General features: G+C 39.4%; 3 protein-coding genes across 5 annotated transcripts in view; 1 reads left to right on the top strand and 2 right to left on the bottom strand.

The window, feature by feature from the left end:
* KIAA0753 (KIAA0753 ortholog) overlaps window positions 1-704 on the bottom strand; it is a 36,970-nt gene extending 36,266 nt beyond the window's left edge. For 2 of the 3 annotated variants that reach the window (XM_070735021.1, XM_070735023.1), the window contains exon 1: window positions 611-704. The gene's annotated coding sequence lies outside the window, so the exon portion shown is untranslated. Of the gene's footprint in view, window positions 1-465 lie in introns of all 3 variants that reach the window. The other variant, XM_070735022.1, reaches the window with a different exon arrangement.
* A 173-nt stretch (window positions 705-877) lies between these two features.
* Window positions 878-4,329, top strand: TXNDC17 (thioredoxin domain containing 17). Its single transcript, XM_070735025.1, has 4 exons — window positions 878-1,072; window positions 2,310-2,391; window positions 3,570-3,645; window positions 4,137-4,329. The coding sequence occupies exons 1-4, from the start codon at window positions 925-927 to the stop codon at window positions 4,203-4,205; spliced, it is 375 nt and encodes a 124-aa protein (XP_070591126.1). The 5' UTR covers window positions 878-924; the 3' UTR covers window positions 4,206-4,329.
* A 1,353-nt stretch (window positions 4,330-5,682) lies between these two features.
* Window positions 5,683-11,654, bottom strand: MED31 (mediator complex subunit 31). Its single transcript, XM_070735024.1, has 4 exons — window positions 11,573-11,654; window positions 8,478-8,555; window positions 7,960-8,056; window positions 5,683-6,164 (listed from the first exon to the last, which is right to left on the bottom strand). The coding sequence occupies exons 1-4, from the start codon at window positions 11,580-11,582 to the stop codon at window positions 5,963-5,965; spliced, it is 387 nt and encodes a 128-aa protein (XP_070591125.1). The 5' UTR covers window positions 11,583-11,654; the 3' UTR covers window positions 5,683-5,962.
* Between the last annotated feature and the right edge of the window lie 359 nt (window positions 11,655-12,013).

Here is a 12,013-nt window from a genome sequence, read left to right as displayed (position 1 = left end):
AAGGCTGAAGAGACTAAGGCATTGCAACCTGGTTTCATAAGACAGATGCTCCATTCCCTTGATCATTCTTGTTGCCCTTTTTTGCACCTTGATTGTTTCCTGATTACTTATTTGTACCCTATGATTCTTGACCTTGATTTGTACCTCATGATTCTTGACAAATGTATCTTTTCTTTTATGTACACTGAGAGCATATGCACCAAAGACAAATCCCTTGTGTGTCCAATCGCACTTGGACAATAAAGAATTCTATTCTGTTCTGTTCTGCTCTATTCTATTGTTTGAAGATGTTTTGCTTCTCATCCAAGAGCTGAAGAAGCTTCTTGGATGAGAAGCGAAACGACCTCAAAGAAAAATTAGAAAGTCCAGTTGCCTCTTGGGAAAAAAAAAAGCACCTTCGGGCCAACCAAGATCAGACAACACTAAGGACCCCTCCAATGCAACCCATCTCTAAGCAGCACTTACAGCCAATATATTTTTGTATTGTTAAGCCGCTGCAAGGAGCAGGATCTTTGGCCCTGCAGCAGCAAAATCAGTGCAAAAATCAGGATGAGGTTCCCTTTCCTCTTCCCCTTCTCTCTCCAAGGAAAAACAACACGGGACCACCAACCTGAGGAATTCCCGGAAGAAGGCTACAGAGCCACAGCGGGGCTCCAGCTTACAGGCTGAGCCGCTCCCGCCTTCTCCTTGCTTCCTTGGCAACCGGCGCTTTCAAGGACGCCTCGAAACAGGTTCCAGGACAACGGATGGCGATTAGGGCCAATTAGCTCCCGAGAAAAGTCGCCACGCCTTCTATCTAATCCTTGAAAATGCTTTTGAAAGTTTTGGGCCCGGGCGGCCACCATCCTCGGGGAGGGGGCGTGGTCCTGGCTTTTCCTTTTTTTCGCCTTTCCACACTTCCGCCCAGGCTCGTGAATATCCATCATGGGTTGGGAGGAAATCTCGGTGCGCGGCTACGAGGAGTTCGTTCGGGTCGCCCTCGAACAGGAGCAGCGTGGCGACGTGTTCGCCTATTTTAGCGGCGACAAGGATCCAACCAGCGGGAGTAGTTGGTGCCCAGATTGTGTTAAGGGTAAGCCATCTCTTGAGTCTTTGGAGAGGGGCGGCATACAAATCTATTATTATTGTTGTTGTTGTTTTTGCTACTGCTTTTTCCTCGCAGAGAGAGACTGTTAAATGGAAGCTGCAAAAGCAGAGGTCCACAAGTCTTAAAGTTGCCAAGTTTGAGGACCCCTTCTGCAAAGGGTTTTTTGACCGACAAGGTCTTCCCCAGGTTTAAATATTCCTCATTTTTCTCCTGTAAAATAGTGGTTGCTGAACTGCCTTAAAAGGTTACCTGAGAAGTTGTCCATACTTTCTTTTGATGGATTTCAAATGCAAAGTCTTGTTAGCCCCTGCTTATATGCAGGTGTCACTTATGTGTCATATGGACTAGCCCAGGGGTAGGCAAAATTGCTTCAACTCCCAGAATTCCTGAGTCAATCATGCCAGGTCAGGAATTCTGGGAGTTGAAGTCCACATGTCATAGAAGAGCCAAATTTGCCTACCACTGGTCTAGCCTAACAAGAGCAGAATTGAATAGAGTTGGAAGGGACCTTGGAGGTCTTCTATTCCAAGGGTCTCCAACCTTGGCAACTTTAAGATTTGTGGACTTCAATTTCCAGAATTCCTCAGCCAGCTTTGCTTTGCTGGCTGAGGAATTCTGGGAGTTGGAGTCCACAAATCTTAAAGTTGCCAAGGTTGGAGACCCCTGTTGTAGTCCAAAGCCCCCTGCTCAGGCAGGAAACCCTATACCAGTGGTTCTCAACCTGGGGGTTAGAACCCGTTTGGGGGTCGAATGACCATTTTACAGGGGTCGCCTAAGATGTGGGGCGGGGAGACAAATTTCCCATGGTGTTAGGAACTAAAGCTATTCTGGCGCCTTGGAACACATTTTTACAATCCAATCAGGCGTTTACACTGGGGGTGCCCCTCTGACCTTTCTGCCAATCATCTTAAAGCTCTGTTGGGAGAATTGGCGCTAGACATATGGCTGGGGGTCACCACAACATGAGGAACTGTATTAAGGAGTCATGGCATTAGAAAGGTTGAAAACCACTGCCCTATACCATTCTGAACAAGTGATTGTCCAATCTCTTCTTAAAAGTTTCCAGTGTTGGATGCTCCGGTTCAATGGAGGTTCTAGTCAAACTGGGAGCGGGTACTACAAGTTGGAAAGGAGGGCATAGAGATGAAAAGTTGCAGGATAAAATCTATTACTAGCATTTCTTCCGTGAGGTCTAATTGGAAACCTTTCTCTTTAATTCTAGCTGAACCCATTGTACGAGCTGAACTCCCAAACCTGCCAGATGGATCTATATTCATTTACTGCCAAGTAGGACCCAGGGACTAGTAAGTAAAGACATTTTGCAAAAAGTGGTAGGTGTTACTTTGGTTCAGCCAACCAAATAAGTATTGCAGATAGGGTTCATAAAAGTGTAACATTTAGTCTGTTGTCAGGTTGTACAAGGGTCTTAATGTGGTAAAGATATTTGAAAATCTCCATGTGCAGAATATCCTCAATCAACAACAAAAAAACCAACTTTTTAAATTAAAAGGAACTCCTAAGTTACAGAAATAGTGGCTTTAGTTTAGGTACAATTTTGAGACAGATGATTACTCAGATTCCCTGCAATAGTTTGCTTTCCTTTCTGCCACTTCTCTTATCAGCTGAACTTTACCATTTTGAACTCTGAAATTTGATTATACAGCTGCCCATCCCATTGTTACATGATTCTAGAGAGTTTACAAGAAATCAAATGGGTTTTATCTGTCAAGTATTATATAAATTTCTAGGTCTTTCCACTCACTTGGACAGCACACATTAAAAATGGAATGAATATTCAAAAACCCATTGTAAACAACAGTACTCACTCCAACCAAGATGACACACCTACGAGGTTCTATAAGACAGCACTGTTTAAAAGATGGGATCTGAGCATGCCTATTCTGTTGCATTTTTTTACAGAAACAGTTGGAGAAAGGCATTTGCCCCGAGTCCTCGTAGAGGGGCGACATACAAATCCAATTAAACATTAAAGATTTCCTAAACCAACTAGGCCCTATGCCATGTATAGAGCTTTATAGCTGATGATCAGCATCTGGAAGTATGTGCTGATACATACCCAGAACCTTTTATACTGCTGCATTCTGATCCAGCTGTTATGCTTTGTTTGAATCTAAAAAATTGCAAATGTGCAGTAACTGCAGTTTATTTTCATATAATTTCCACACATAGCAGCTGTCTTGTGTATTTGAAAGATTTTGCTTTTCACCATCTGAAAGTTATGTTTTTTGAATAGTAACAATGTTTGAAAAAGATGATTGAGTGCATTGTACTCATCTGTCTGGATCTCATCACATCAATGGTAATTTACTTTTACCAAAAGTTTGCCTTTCTCAGTCAGTCAGTCAGATATAGCAACTTCCATTTTCTCATTTTTTTCACACAAAATATTAACAAAAATGGTTTTTTTCCAACTTTCAAATATATTTTAAGATATAAAACCATTGTTTTATTTTCTCCATAGCTGGAAAAATCCCAATAATGAATTCAAGAAGGAACTTAAGTTAACTGGTGTGCCTACACTTCTCAAATATGGAACTGTAAGTATATACATTTTCTAATTAATTTGGAAAGTGTTAAATGTGCTCAAAAGACTATAGTACTTAGCAGAATTGTTTCATCACTATTATTAAGCCTGGCTTTATTACTCTCAAGTAAAAATGATAAACCTATAAAGAAATTATATTTGCAAAAAAAAATTGGTCTAATCTTGTATAAATCTCAGAAGTGTCCAAAGAGTTATTGTCTGGTATCTTAATGGATAAACTATTTCTCCTTTGTGGTAATTGAGTAATTTAGCAGATATAATTTTGTGTCTTCTAAAAGTAGAGTTGATAGCCAAAGTGGGATTGTGGAAGTACTAGAAGAACTGAAAAGAATGCAGTTGAGAAAAAAGTATCCCAAAATAAGCCATGTAACTTTTAAGTTACTTAGCAATATAACAACAGTACATAGAAAGGAATATTTCTACAAGGGAGTTAGATCTCCTATCATACTTGGAAAAGCAATAATATATCCTATTTTGTTTCAGTCTCAGAAGCTGGTGGAAGAAGACTGCTTTAAACCTAACCTTGTGCGAATGCTGTTTACAGAGGACTAAGTAATTGAAGCTATTACCAGCAGAGGAAGTGCTTTTAGATGAAATCATTATCATGTCAAACTGCAAGTGAATAAATTGTATTCTACGAGCCAACAAAATTAAATAAAATTACTGTAAAACTGCATATCAGTTGAAATTGTGGCTAGTTCATATGAACCCATTTGCTGGAGACTGGATATCTATTCATAAGATTAGATTTTGCTCCCTTACTTTCACTGTCTACGGCAAATTTTAGAAATAATTTCAGGCTTCTGCAGTAATTTACTATTTTATACATTTTAAATGAACCCCCACTGCATTAAGACTGTTGAGTTTCTTTCAAAGAGTAAATTATATAGCTTCATTACTTAGAATAATTTATATATTTTTATTTTATTTATTTTTTATTTATTCAATTTTTATGCCGCCCTTCTCCTTGGACTCAGGGCGGCTTACAACATATTAGCAATAGCACTTTTTAACAGAACCAGCTTATTGCCCCCACAATCTGGGTCCTCATTTTACCCACCTCGGAAGGATGGAAGGCTATTAGCTATTATTAGCTATTCTAAGTAATGAAGCCATGTATTGTTCTTATATTTAGTAAACCTCTAGTTAGGGAATACCAGGACAAGTATGAGAAAGTATAATTAATCTATACATTTACAATGACTTTAAAAAAGACTTTTCTGAGGACTAGATCAGGGATCACCATCCTTTCAGATCTCAGGGACCACTAAATTCATAATTTTAAATCCCATGGACCACTAATATGATCTGCGAGTAGAGGTACCCCTTTATATAAGTGACATTGAGTTGCCCGCACCCTCTCAGTCACATGACCACCTAGCCACCCAGTCATTAGGCAGATCATATTAGTGATCTACGGGATATAAAATTATGAATTCAGTGGTCCCTGAGATCTGAAAGGTTGGTGAACTCTGATCTAGTCCAACCCTGTAAACCAGTAATTCTCAACCTTTCTAATGTCGCAACCCCTTAATATAGGTCCTTATGTTGTGGTGACCCCCAACCATAAGTCTAGCACCAATTCTCCCAACATAGCTTTAAGATGATTGGCAGGAAGGTCAGAGGAACACCCCCACTGTAAACGTCTGGTCAGATTGTAAAAATGTGTGTTCCATGGTGCCAGAATAGAAGCTTTAGTTCCTAACACCATGGGAAATTTGTCTTTTCCCATGGTCTTAGGCGACCCCTGTGAAACGGTTATTTGACCCCCAAAGGGGTCCTGACTCCCAGGTTGAGAACCAATGCTGTAAAGTGTGTAGTACAACCAAACTATCCATGAAAAGTAAACCTCAAGTCGCCTGTCTCAGAGTCATGCTGTAAGCTATAGTTAACAAGTTTTCCCACCTGTTAGTTATTGCTGATGCTCTACATCCAAATCACAGGATATAGGAGTACAAGGCTAATTCCTATGGATTAAGAGATAGCCAGAACACCATCTGCTAACACCCACAAATTGACATACAACAAAAATGTTTAGCCACTTTTACTTCACAATAAATGTTCCAAAATACTCTTCTACTATACAGTATTAGGAAACACATCGACACCTTTAATTCAAGATATAACAATCTCTTACATCTTGAAGAAATTGTTTGCGGCAAATCTAAAATTCCAAACTGAAGCTGTTAAACCTCCACAACGTTTTACTAACATCATCACCGTGCTAAGGCATTCCAGGTAACAATGCTCCAGATTAAATCCACAGGTGCCTTCTGCCCTTGCAAGGAGTTTTTGTAGCGCCTAATGGCTCACTTGACAGAGGTGCTGTTCTGCTGTTGCTGCTGCTGTTGTTCTGCAAGGGCCTGCTGGAGGCGCATCCGCTTGCGGGAATAGTGTTGCCAGTGGAGTATCTGTTGCTCATCAATGAATTTTGCACACTGCGCATTCACCAGTTCTTTACGAAAATGTTCATATTGGAGCAGTTCTAGCATATGTAGGCACTGGGGATACCTTCATAATACAAGAATATATTATAAGATACTTTTTAATGCTTTTCCTTGACAACAAATAAAGAATTCTATAAGTGGGAAGGAAGGAATTTTAAAATATTCTCAAAGCAAATTGCCGGGTTTCTAGTATATCTAATAAACAAGCATGCGTGTTAATAATATTTTAGTTTTGGGGGTTTTTTAAATAATTTTTTATTTTTCTCCACATTCAACATACAGCTTCATATACCGTCAATACAACTTAATATGCATATGTCATGTTTCAAGTACAATAAACTACATCACATTCCAGGTTTGCTTTATATTATTTCATCTGTATCCAACTTTCTTCTCTCCACTTCCCTCTTTCTATCTCAGAGGACTATTCTGCCTCTACTACCTATTTTCTTACTCCTTTTCCCTCCTTTTACTAACATTCCCTTCTCCTTCCTCCTCCTTTCCACTTTTTTCTCCCCTCTCCTCTTTCTCTCCTTTCTTCCTACTTCCCATCCCCTCTCTAAATCCTTTCCTAACTGGATAGTTCTATTATAATTACACAACAGATTAAAATGTTTCTCTATTTGTTACCTATCATAATCATTCCTCTTTTTTCAAATCTCCTATCTAATATATTTAAATTTTGTCTTTTGGTACATGTATTTTAACATGTGCTACCTCTTTATCCTAGTTATGTCTCCTGGGACTACAAACAGCCAATTCAATTGTATTCTAAATTTGTTGCTACAGCCAGGTTGCACAGCTAATTGTTATTTCTTGTGCTTCTTAATTTTAGGCCTCATTGCTTTCTCTCCTTTAATATCTTAACTCATCTTTAATTTCCCCCCCAAACATTTCTATATATCCAATAAAGAATCAAAATGTAACTTTCACCTTGTGGTCTCATATTAACAATAATACTGTTCTTTTGTATCTTAATTTACAGCAATAACAAATGTTCATTTTCATCATTACAAATGTTGTTAACCTTTAGTTTATCATTAAAGTCATTATTATTCTTTAATTCTTTTTCTCTTTCCTTTCCAATTCTCAGTCCAAAAAAGTCTCTTTAAATCCCATGAAGCATATTTTGTGTCTTTTATTTCCTCATTAAGGTCTTTTAAAAATATCATCAATTCTTCATAATTGTTTATCTCTATGTCAGCAATATCAAAAATCATTAATGTTACAAAATCCAGCTGTTAACAGGTATCTGCTTCCAAAGCTTTTTTGGTATCTTGGTCTATATCTTTATGGTCCCAATCTCTTATTCTTTTCAAGGTTAAAGTTTCTTCAAATTTCAATCTAATTCAGGCAGACCCAAGTTGTCTTTCAGAAGAATAACATATTACTCCTTACACAGTACTTCTGATATCAAAATAGATTTCCTGTTGAAGGCCAACAACTGTAAAAACATCAATTAAAATTTACTATCACTGCAATTATTTCTCCAGTCTGTAGATGGCACCCATGCTTCCAAATCTATTTTGTATTTTGTAGTATTTATCTGTATTTTTAATCAGTTTTATCAATAAAATATTTTCATTGAAAAAACTTCTTTGCCAGACTATTAAACGACCACTTCACTAACAAAGTTCAGAATTCTCAAGGGTTAGGCATCAGTTCAATTTCACCTCTGTTGCCTAGATAGTCGGGGAACACTCATCTCACCGCAGCATTTGGCCACGTTCTCTTATTTTGCAATTACAGTACATTAAAAAAGGGACTGGCAAGTGTTTAATAAAAATACCATTTTATGCTATGTTTTATGTAAACTCTAGACATATTTAATACAAAAGAGGTAACATTATTATACTTACTTTAGGTATTTGGCATACTCTGGTTCCTTCCAGTAGAGCAAGTATTTTAAATAATTTATAAATGCTTTGTCTTTGAAGTATCCTCTCTGGGCAAGAACTAAGAGATAAAAACATAAATTTACTTAAAATAGATTTTCTCTGTATAACCTCAGAACAATCTGTAAGAAATTATTGTTAATCTCCAATATAAAATTACAAAACAGTACAGCTAGTCCTCACCAAATGTCCAGCTTTCTGTTTTCAACAATTCTAATGTATTAACTTTGAGATTTTTTAAAATCATATTTCTTTTCATTTGTATCCTACCACACAGATTTTAGTCAAATAAACAAACAAGGTTCAACTAGCCACCATATTTGGCATTGGCTTTAAAATATATTGCCTATGAATTTGGGCATGAATTTACAGTTTTCAATTTTGTATACTGTATTTGTATTGTAATTTTCTGCTCAGATTTTATGATGCTTGGCTGAAGTCAATAAAGAGATTTTGATCTATATTGTATTTTTGATACTTACAATTGAGGTAATTGGGGTTTGCCAGACACTGCACAAATTCCAGTTCTAGTTGGAAACGAAGTCTATTTCCAGTGTCATCTAGGACAAATATAAAGGAGTGTATATATTATATATTGCATGTATTAATTACCTGGTGAGTTGTTTTCATGCCACTTTTAAAATGGGGGGGGGGGGGGGAGAGAGAATGGAATTCTTGAAATGTAACCTATATGAGTCTCAGAAAATATGCAGTCTTTGATATCAACATTTTAAAATCCTAGTCAACATGTAAGTCAACCTGAGTGATTCATATCAGATGTTAGTTATACTGTTTAATAAACTCAAAACAAATGAAAGGTATACAGTAGTATACCGAAAACCAGCATGGAAGCTCCTCAGTAACTTGTTGGGAACAATACTGTTTTAGAAACATAGAAGACTGACGGCAGAAAAAAATATCATGGTCCATCTGCCCTTATACTATTTGCTGTATTTTATCTTAGGATGGATATATGTTTATCCCAGGCATGTTTAAATTCAGTTACTGTGGATTTACCAACCATGTCTGCTGGAAGTTTGTTCCAAGCATCTACTACTCTTTCACTTTTCCTTTAGCAATTTACTGTATAAAGTTCTTATTCAACTTCAGACTACATATCCTAATACAGACTTTAGTAAAAAACATTCTGCATTATATAGTTCAATCAATCAAGAGTTGGAAGGGAAGTTTTCCAAAACTTCCAAAACCTTGGAAGTTTTCTAGTCCAACTCCCTGCTTGTCAAACTCACAGCCCGTCAGCCAGATGCGTCGCATGCCGCGCCCACTCCCTGGTTTAGCAAAGGGAGGAAAAGTCATGATACGTAATATGATGATAATGTGATGTCACAAATTTGACACCCTTGCTTTATCCAGTGGTAAAAACAACAACTGAAAGCATGTTGTTCCACAGTTTTAATTGTCCTCACTGTTAGGAAGTTTCTCCCCAATTCCAAGTTGCTCCTTTCCTTAAATAATTTCCATCCATTGTTTCATGTTCTGCCTTCTGGTGCTTTCAAAAATAAATTGCCCCCCTCCTCTTTGTGGCAGACTTTCAAATACTGGAATACTGCTATCATGCCCCCTCTAGCCCTTCTTGTCTCTAGACTAGCCAAACCCAAATCCTGTAACTGTTCTTCATGTTTTAGTCTCCAGGCCTTTAGCAATAGCACTAAGATTTATATACTGCTTCATAGTGCTTTACAGCCTTCTCTAAGCAGTTTACAGAGAGTAAGCATATTGCCCCCAACAACTTGGGTCCTCATTTTACCACCTTGGAAGGATGGAAGGTTGAGTCAACCTTAAGCCTGGTGAAATTCGATCTGCCAAACTGCTGGTAGCCGGTGATCAGCAGAAGTAGCCTGTAGTACTGTACAGCAGGGGTCCCCAACCACCGGGCCGTGGACCAGTACCGGGCCGCGGGGCATGTTGCACCGGTCCGTGGAGTCAGCAGCTGCCGGCCCTCATGCCACCACCCCCTCCCTCCAGCGCTTCGCCTCCCGCCGGGCAAGAGGCCTCAGGAGGCAGGTTCTGCCGGCCACAGGACGATGGATGGGACAGAGGGGCGGGAAGACCGAGAGGCTCAAGCCTCTTTTGGCTTCTGCCGCGGGGCGCTTTTGCGTTTTTGGCTGGGGGGAGGCAGGAGGGCCAGCCTGACCCCCTCTCTCCAGTGCTTAGCTCCCGCTGGGCAAGAGGGCTTGGGAGGCAGGTTCTGCCGGCCACAGGACGATGGCGGGAAAGAGGGGCGGGGAGGACCAGCACCCCCATGCTTAATCCCGCCCCCAACCACGCCCCTTTCCGCCCCCACTGGGCCATAGAAAAATTGTCTTGCTGAAACTGGTCCCTGGTGGAAAAAACGTTGGGGACCACTGCTGTACAGTACTCTTAACCACTGTGCCACTGTGGCTTTAATCATATTTGTTGCTCTTCTCTGCACTTTTTCCAGTCTCTGCCTTTTTTTTTTTGGTAATGTGATGGCCGAAACTGGATGCAATATTCCAGCTGGGTGTTACTAAGGCTTTATAAAAGGGTCTTAATAGTTTGCCTGATTTTGACACCCCGAGTCCTTGGAGAGGGACGGCATGTAAATCAGATAGACAGTAGATGAATAGAATAGAATTCTTTATTGGCCATGTGTGGTTGGACATACAAGGGATTTGTCTTTGCTCTCAGTGTACTTAAAAGAAAATATAGATTTGTCAAGAATCATGAGGTACGCCACTTAACTATTGTCATAACGGCCAAATAAGCAATGAAGAAACAATATTAATAAAAATCTTGAGGATACAAGCAACAAGTTACAGTCATAAGTGGGAGGAAATGGGTGATAGGAATAATGGGAAAAAACTAGCAGTAATAGTAGTGAAGACTTAGTAAATAGTTTGACAGTTTTGAGGGAATTATTTGTTTAGCAGAGTGATGGTGTTTGGGAAAAACTGTTCTTGCGTCTGGTTGTCTTGGTGTGTAGTGCTCTGTAGGGAGGTTTTGAGGGTAGGAGTTGAGATATAGGTAGGTAGGTAGGTAGATAGTTTGAACATCATTTGTAAAGCAGCTGTTTGGTTATTCACAGAGGGGTGGCTTACAAATCTAATAAATTATTATTATTATTATTTATATGTCTACTGCTTATTCACAGACTATATTCATACATACATACAGTACTGTATATATATATATATGATATTAGTTGCTGGGAAGCAACAGATATGGTGGCCACCTGAAGGACGGTGGCTGCTCTCATGTAATCAGCAGATACAAAGGCAGAAGTTCTCTCCCAGCTCCTGCAACCGCTGGAGGTCTTTTAAATACCAATTTCTCCTCCTTCAAGGCCACACCTAATTTACATTTACGATAGCCTAAGCAAAGAGGCTATTCCGTATCGGGGGCAAGGAAGCCGCCATGTTTTTTACGCGAGTTTCACTTACTTCTCTCTACAAATGCACTTATATCACGAGAGTGACTTTTGAATTAATATCAATTATATAAAAGGGGAGATCGCCGTTTGTTTAGAGGGCTCTTAAAAAGGGAAACAGAGCACCCCACCCCGTCCCGTTATTTCCTCGGAGCCGCGTCCACTCACCGCCCTCCATGGTGGCGGAGACAATACTGTATTCCGATCTCACCCGATACCATTCACCAAAATGGCGGCGGCGGTTCTTAAGCCCTCCCAACGCATCTCAGTGCATTCTGGGAAATTCCCGGAGGACGCCAGGACGCGTTGCCGTGGTAACAGTGATGCCAGAAGCTGATATCTAGCCCTCCTGAGGGCATTTTTAAAAAACAGCCTTTTTCTCCTTTTGAATAATGATCATGTTTGCTAAACAAAACAGTGTTTTATTGAAGTATTGCCATTGGCTCTTCTCAGATATTTCTGCTGCATCCTAAGGCAATCTCATGATAGAATAAAATGCTTCTAACCACTCCCAAATCATGGCTCTTGAATGTATTAAGTCCCTTCCTGTACTAAGGCTAAGCCATAATATAAGTTCTTTGGTTTTAGTGTAGCATGTTGGACGCTTCT

The sequence above is a fragment of the Erythrolamprus reginae genome, chromosome 1 (assembly GCF_031021105.1).
Source record: "Erythrolamprus reginae isolate rEryReg1 chromosome 1, rEryReg1.hap1, whole genome shotgun sequence".
Lineage (NCBI taxonomy): Eukaryota > Metazoa > Chordata > Lepidosauria > Squamata > Dipsadidae > Erythrolamprus > Erythrolamprus reginae.
This window is presented reverse-complemented; position numbering and strand designations above follow the sequence as displayed.

Bases quoted from the DNA above. Each gene is read 5' to 3' on its own strand.
- TXNDC17 (XM_070735025.1), top strand. From the start codon at position 925: ATGGGTTGGGAGGAAATCTCGGTGCGCGGCTACGAGGAGTTCGTTCGG. The intron at 1,073-2,309 runs GTAAGCCATCTC...CTTTAATTCTAG, and splicing joins GTGCCCAGATTGTGTTAAGG to CTGAACCCATTGTACGAGCT. The intron at 2,392-3,569 runs GTAAGTAAAGAC...TTTTCTCCATAG, and splicing joins CAAGTAGGACCCAGGGACTA to CTGGAAAAATCCCAATAATG.
- MED31 (XM_070735024.1), bottom strand. The intron at 8,057-8,477 runs GTAAGTATCAAA...TTTATCTCTTAG, and splicing joins AAACCCCAATTACCTCAATT to TTCTTGCCCAGAGAGGATAC. The intron at 6,165-7,959 runs GTAAGTATAATA...TGTATTATGAAG, and splicing joins GAGTATGCCAAATACCTAAA to GTATCCCCAGTGCCTACATA.